General features: G+C 39.0%; 1 protein-coding gene across 1 annotated transcript; it reads left to right on the forward strand.

Moving 5' to 3' along the window:
• Positions 1 to 818: 818 nt before the first annotated feature.
• On the forward strand, positions 819 to 6,023 carry LOC111648646 (high-affinity choline transporter 1-like). The gene is made up of 7 exons (XM_023398422.2): positions 819 to 927; positions 1,648 to 1,803; positions 2,276 to 2,424; positions 2,726 to 2,869; positions 4,388 to 4,541; positions 4,627 to 4,844; positions 4,930 to 6,023. Exons 1-7 carry the CDS (start codon positions 846 to 848, stop codon positions 5,485 to 5,487), a joined length of 1,461 nt encoding a protein of 486 aa, XP_023254190.2. The 5' UTR covers positions 819 to 845; the 3' UTR covers positions 5,488 to 6,023.
• The last annotated feature ends 826 nt before the right edge of the window (positions 6,024 to 6,849 follow it).

Below are 6,849 nucleotides of genomic sequence, written 5' to 3' on the forward strand. Positions count from 1 at the left end.
AGAAAATTAGTTTCTGGGTAACATCTGGACATCTGGTTTATTTTTATAGATTCTAATCTATAGGTAAATGTCTCATTAAGTTTTTAGACTTCCAGTTTATCCATCGCTGCACAAAGTGGCTATCTTTATACATTGTTTAACAAGATTGTCACATGACAGCTTTTATGATAAAGTTATTACCTTATTTTACTGGATCTATTTGAAGCAGCTCTTTATTTGAAACACATCCTGTCGTGCTGCTACAGCTCCTCTCAGCTGCATTGAACTAATAATGACATTACCCTATACATGCAGTAGTCAGGCTTTTGGCTATTTTAACTTTCTAGATTACCATTGTTTAAACTTAACAATGAATATAGTGTTTTTTAGATCATTTTGAAAATTATACCTAATTTCTGCAACCTTCAACTTACCAAGAGTTACTAAGGTGTTGGCCTTACGCCCTTTTTTATATAATCTATATCTATATTTGCACACTTCTGCACTTTTTGTATGAACTTTTATTGGTGAGTAGGCTGACAAGTTTGCAAAGAAATTGAATATGACCCTCTGAAAAACAGACCCTCCCCTGTGCTGTAAAAACATAATTTAGCCTAAATATTGATTTGGCAATCTGTAGTGCTCCCAATATTGATTGAATTGAATGTCATCACTTACTTTTTGATTATTATCCTTTAGCCTGTAATTTTATGCGGCATTTCAAATGTTCAATAATTACGATAATCCTTAAATGTATATATATATATACTCTGTATGTGTGTGTGTGTGTGTGTGTGTGTGTGTGTGTGTGTGTGTGTGTTGATCTTCCTGCAGCTACATTTGTTGGGGGAGGCTTCATCGTTGGTATGACAGAGGCTGTGTACACTCCAACCATGGGACTCACCTGGGCTGTTATGCCAGTTACAGCAGCCATGTCTTTCATTGTGGGTAAGACAGGTTTTCAAATAACACAATGGTATCATACTGTGTACTTTTCCAGCCTGGAAGACATAGCACATGTATGACTTGTCCGGCAAGACCCGTACTGTAAGACAGTGTGGACAAGAGCCTATCTGTCCTTATCAGCACCAAATAATAATTACTTACATTTGCATGAGATGACATTTCAGATGTGGAGTGAAGGGGAACTCCATATATGCAGTAGTGCTCGAGGAGCATATGTGAAAGAAGTTGTATAAAGCCTTTTGTGGCTCCAGAGGAAGTTGTATAAAATCTGAGTAATTGCCACAATTGATGTCATTTGAGGCGTTTTTTGGGGCGGAAGACTTTTAAAGTTTAAAGTGAAAGAAATCTGGGGGTATGGATTTAGAGAGAAGTGAGCTTACCAGACCTCTGCATCTCCCTCTTCATCCCTGCTTGAGGCTACATTAGCCACCACTACCATAACACAACTGAATCTCTGACCAAACTGTCAGTGGGAAAGTTGCATTGTGGGTGGTGTAATAATAAACCTGTTTTTGAGTGTGTGGAATAAAAAGATAAAATCTCAAGTTTTGCTGCATCAGATTTTGAACATTTCAATTATAGGACTTAAATACTAAATCAGTGGAAAACTTTTTTGAATAGAAGAAAATGCAGGGATACATGCAGTGGCATTCCCATACAAAAACACAAACCTGTCTTTCTTTGTGCAATTCAATTATTAAGGTGGACTTTTCTTCGCCAAGGAGATGAGAGACAAAAAATATGTGACAATGATGGACCCGTTCCAGATCAAATATGGAAACTCGATTGGTGGCGTTCTGTCTGTGGCACTACTGATTGCTGACATAATCTGGGTGACAGGAACTCTTATCGGTTTAGGTAAGTGACACTGGTGTCAGTTTTCTCTAAGAATCATTTTACTGCAATAACACTATTTGTTCTTCCTACCATTATTTACTTATTGCACCATAATGAACTTATATGATTTCTTGAAACTTATTATTCTTTTGATTTGAAATGTGATTAAATCTGCCTGCAAGAACACAACACACCTGCTAATACACACCAAAATTCCAGGGAAAAAAAGCATCCTATATTTGAGCCACTGTAATGATTCAAGAAAATCAACAAGTTAAAGGTTGAAACATGCTTAACTTCTTTCAGAATGCCTGGACAAAAACAGGCACGTTACTAATTGGTGATAATCTATTACATGTCAACCTGTCAAATAGATTACACAGAGCACAGTGGCTATCGTGCTAAACTCAATGAGCAGATATTCTAAAATTTCTTAATGTTTGTGCGTGCATGAATATAAATCTGAATCTATGTGATCATGTCACTTTTGTAGGTTCAACTATGAGTGTGATCCTGGATTTGTCCTATGCTCTTTGCATTTGGATCTCTGCAGCAGTAGCCACCGTATACACCCTGATGGGAGGCCTCTACTCTGTGGCCTACACAGACATCATACAGCTAACACTCATATTTTTCAGTTTGGTGAGTTCCTCATGTAGTGTCTGCATCTGGCAGCTGAATCATACCTTATCCATAAATAGCATTTACTTTATTTTTTCTGAGTATTAATGAAATAAGACATTTGGAAGTGCCATACCTGCTACTATACGGATACTATATAGGAAATCTTGAGTGCAAGGTCAGCTCTTGAGGAAGAGAACACAATTATTCTTATTGAAAGATTAATGCTTCCTTCCAGGTATTCCTCCAAGCTTCTAAACATCAGCATACCAAATATGCACATTTTAATGTTTATATCAGCTGTTCCTTGTCTTTTCTACAGTGGATCTCTGTCCCCTTCATCATGATGAACCCCCACTCAGTTGACATCACCAAGACCGCTTTCAACTTTACCTACCAGGCCCCCTGGATTGGTACAGTAGAAAAAGAAAGCGCATGGAGGTGGATTGATAATTTCTTAATATTGGTAAGGACTGGATTCAGTAATTTTGTAAATGTGTTTAGTTTATCTGCACATGAAGTCATTCATACCAGAGGAGTAGGCATTAGTTTGTCTGCCATTTAACCCCGATCCCATTGACACTTTCACATATCTCAACAGAAAAAGCACATGAGAAGATAATAAAATGTAATGATGGCTGAATTCCATTTAGCTGCTTCAGTTTCTGCATCCTGGTTGTGTTCATGCTGGCTTACTGTGAATAAAACTCCAGCACTTGAATGAAACAGAGCCATCATGAAAGTAATTAGTATAACCTGTTCTTTTCCTAATATAAGTCAAAATCTCTGCTGTAATAGCGGCCCATCAGGGGATGCATAAGAAAACTTTACCCTTGGGCGTCCTGGTAAAATGCGGTTTCAGACACTGACCATGTAACTGTAACACCCCTGATTTGAGTCCAGCTGGGGAGATCCCTCATCCATCCTCACTCTTTACTAATTTCCTATCAGGTCTCTGTTGTTGCTATCAAATCATATGGTGGGACCACGTTATATTTGCATTCTGCCCAATTTCAGCCCTTAATCAGTTTTTTTCTTACTTACTCTCAGAAGAGGTGTCTGAAAAGTTGGTAAATCTGGCAACATAGACACTAAGTTGTCAGCATTACTGCAGTCAGTCAGTCAGTCAGTCAGTCAGCAGCATTCACTTTTATAGGACTGGTCCCGCTGTTGCAGTCCAATCTGCATATTTTTTTAATTTAGAAGGTGAGTATGTGGTAAGGACAGTGGCGATTCTAGGGTCATTTGGGGCAAAAGCTAGATTCTAGATTCTAAAGAACAATAAAACCTAAATAAATAACTAAATCACTTGACGTCACATTGTAAATAACCCACATTATAAGGCCAGTGCTCATCAACACATAAAGCTCCTTTATGGAGGTTTCCTACTGAGCGGTGTTGGCAAGTTCTTTCTTGAGTTTGACTTTTAAGACCTTTGGGTTTGGATTTATTTATGTATATTATGTATTTTTATGATGACTTCTGAAATGTTTTTATGAATTTCTTGTTGTTGTCTTTGCCGTAATAAGCACGTTTTCAAACTTTTTTAAAATTTAAGAGTTTAGTGGGGGTGCCATGCCACATCAAATGGACACAGTTTGGGACAAGGTCCCTCTTGTACAGTCCTTGAGGTGCACTTCTCCAGGCTTTGAATAAAACAGGGTGGCACCCATGTCCCCTTGCCTGGGACAAGGTTTGACCTGAAGCCACATGACCACAGGCCAAACTCACTTTTGGAGAAGCCCCATGGGCAGTTATATATGTGTTCACACATGATTGGCTGTTTTGTATTTTTTGTTCCATACCTATCTCATTTAAATGTCCCTTGCGATATTTTTTATGATGACCCTGATGAATGCCACGAGCCGAAACGCGTCAGTCAAGTGAAGTTCTTCTGTTTACTACTACTACTAAGTGTTGCTGGAGTTTTGATGCCCCAGAGTGATGGCAAGTAAATGTAGAAATTTTGTTTTGTTTTTTAAAGACTTTAGGTAACCTTGGATATCAGGACTTCCACCAGAGGACGCTGTCGGCCTCCTCATCAGCCACAGCCAGGATCACCTGCTTTGTTGCAGCTCCGCTCATCATCATACTTGGAATCCCTTCTGTGTTGATTGGAGCAGTCGCAGCATCAACGAGTAGGCCTGCAGCAATTGAGAACTGAGTGGAATAGAATTGTGAAACTATGATAATTTATTTGATATTTGTTTGTTTTGCTGTCAGACTGGAACATGACCTTATATGGCCCCCTGTCCCCATATGAGCGAGGTGAGGCTGGTCAGGTTCTGCCCATTGCTCTGCAGCACCTCACCCCAAATTACATCTCCATTATTGGTATTGGAGCTGTAGCTGCCGCCGTGATGTCATCAACAGACTCAGCTTTATTGTCGGCTGCCTCCATCTTCACATCCAACATCTATAAGAACATCCTGAGGACCAAGGTATGAGGAGACCTTGTAGGAAGATTAGACTTGTGATTATTTCTTTTCTGTTTCATCTTACAGGCCTTTTCTTTCCCTCCTGCAGGCATCAGATAGGGAGCTCCAGTGGGTGATCCGTGTCATTGTGGTGTTGGTGGGCTTGGCTGGCACATCACTGTCCTTCCTACACAACAGCATCATGGTTTTCTGGATCCTGGGCTCAAGCATAACCTACACTATCATGTTCCCTCAACTCGTCTGTGTCCTCTTCTTTAACATCTCCAATGGCTACGGCTCCATCATGGGCTTGATAGTAGGGGTGTTGTTGAGAGTGCTGAGTGGTGATCCTTCCATAGGATTGCCAGTTATTCTCCACTTCCCAGGTTGCACTGTTGAGGACGGTGTGTATGTCCAGCGCTCTCCTGTTATGACTATCTGCATGTTGTCCAACATGTTTGCCAATTTGTTATTCTCATACCTGGCTTCACTGCTCTTCAACAAAGGACTGATTTCTGGGAGGTGGGATGTATTCAAAGTGAAAACCCCCAAACCGCCACAGAAATTAAGATTAAAGAGCAATGGCACCAACATAGCAGACGAGGAGGAGAAACCTGAAGATCAAAATGAGACTGAATTAATGTTGACCACAAATCAGCAGGACTGATAGAGAAACAATTCAAAAGAATGCAAATGTGTTTTTTATATAGTTATATTATCATGTTTACATACAATACTTTTTCTTTTTAAAATAATGATCTTGGCCACATGATGGTGTAAGAATTCATCCTTTGGGAGAAGGGCACGTGCTAGTGAATTTGTAGTAATTTCATTGGCTTTAATTATGTTTTTGTGGGGTTTGATTAACTGAACAGTTGATTTTTGTTCCTTGATAGTGGTGTAATTTTAAATTTAACATTCAAACAATCAATTAATGCCCAAATTAGCTAGGAAACTGTGTATTAATGAACAAGATGAATGAATGAATGAATGATTGGAGTTGCTGGATAAATCTATAGACCTCCGACTCCCTCCCTTACATTGTGACATTTATGCTCGTATATAGTGTATAATGTCTTATATAGGTACGCAGCTGAAAGTTATCCCACTTAACATGTCTGAGCTCTCAAATAAGGTTTTTAAGTAAGGGGCGCTTAAAAATCCCATCCACATTAAGACATTTTAAAAATTCTCTGCTTGGAATGAGCTTTTAATGGTTTTGCCTTGTTGGAAATTCTTAAAATGACATCTGGCCTACCCCGTCTTCCTACTTGAAGACTCCATAATCTATGAATATGCAAATATGTTTAATTTTAAAAGTTAAACGGATGCAAGATGTCACCTACTTTTCTGAAAGGTCCATTCTCAGTGTATGTGCACTGGAGATTTTGTCACAATCATGCTCAAACTTTCCATCTTCAGTAGATCAATTTGAAAACAGTCTTCCAGTGTCAAACTCTGAACATACTCCAGTCTGTGAAGCAACAATAAGCAAAATACATTTGTGAGTGTAGGGAGGCTAAAATTTAATTTCACTTTGTTTAGTGCGCATCACCCAAGAGGTTTCTTAACATGCAAAGTAAATTTTAGAAATACTGTCCAATACTTTATAACAAGACTTTTTTTTTCCTAAAAGACAAAAGAGACACTATCATGATTTTGATAAAATAATGTGGCGAAAATATATTTAGATATTTTTGTGTCTATGTAACGGTACTTGTAATTCCTCGGTCGGCCTTGTTGTGGCAGTAACGCTGCGTGTGGCTGAAGTTTTTACCACTTCATGAGAAAACAAGGAAGTGACCAACAGCAGTAGAATGGTTGTCAACTGGGAGAACTATCCGAATAGTTAGCTCTCGGTTGATTATCGTCCCGGTAGTTTGTAAGGTGAGATAATGCATAACACTTTATCCGTCACATTTTAATGTACCACACCTTTAAAATGTGTAGACATCCTTAAATGAACGAAAGTAAGCTAGTGGGAGTGAGGAGTTGAAGATAGCTTGGTAACACCGTTAGCTCGCTTAGC

This window comes from Seriola lalandi, unplaced genomic scaffold (assembly GCF_002814215.2).
Source record: "Seriola lalandi dorsalis isolate HSWRI2012SDOR001 ecotype SW California unplaced genomic scaffold, Sedor1 jcf7180002044638, whole genome shotgun sequence".
NCBI lineage: Eukaryota > Metazoa > Chordata > Actinopteri > Carangiformes > Carangidae > Seriola > Seriola lalandi.

Excerpts from the sequence above, each read along its gene's own strand:
- LOC111648646 (XM_023398422.2), top strand. The coding sequence starts at position 846 with ATGACAGAGGCTGTGTACACTCCAACCATGGGACTCACCTGGGCTGTT. Across the intron at positions 2,425-2,725 it reads CACTCATATTTTTCAGTTTG|TGGATCTCTGTCCCCTTCAT; the intron begins GTGAGTTCCTCA and ends TCTTTTCTACAG. Across the intron at positions 4,542-4,626 it reads AGCAGTCGCAGCATCAACGA|ACTGGAACATGACCTTATAT; the intron begins GTAGGCCTGCAG and ends TTTTGCTGTCAG.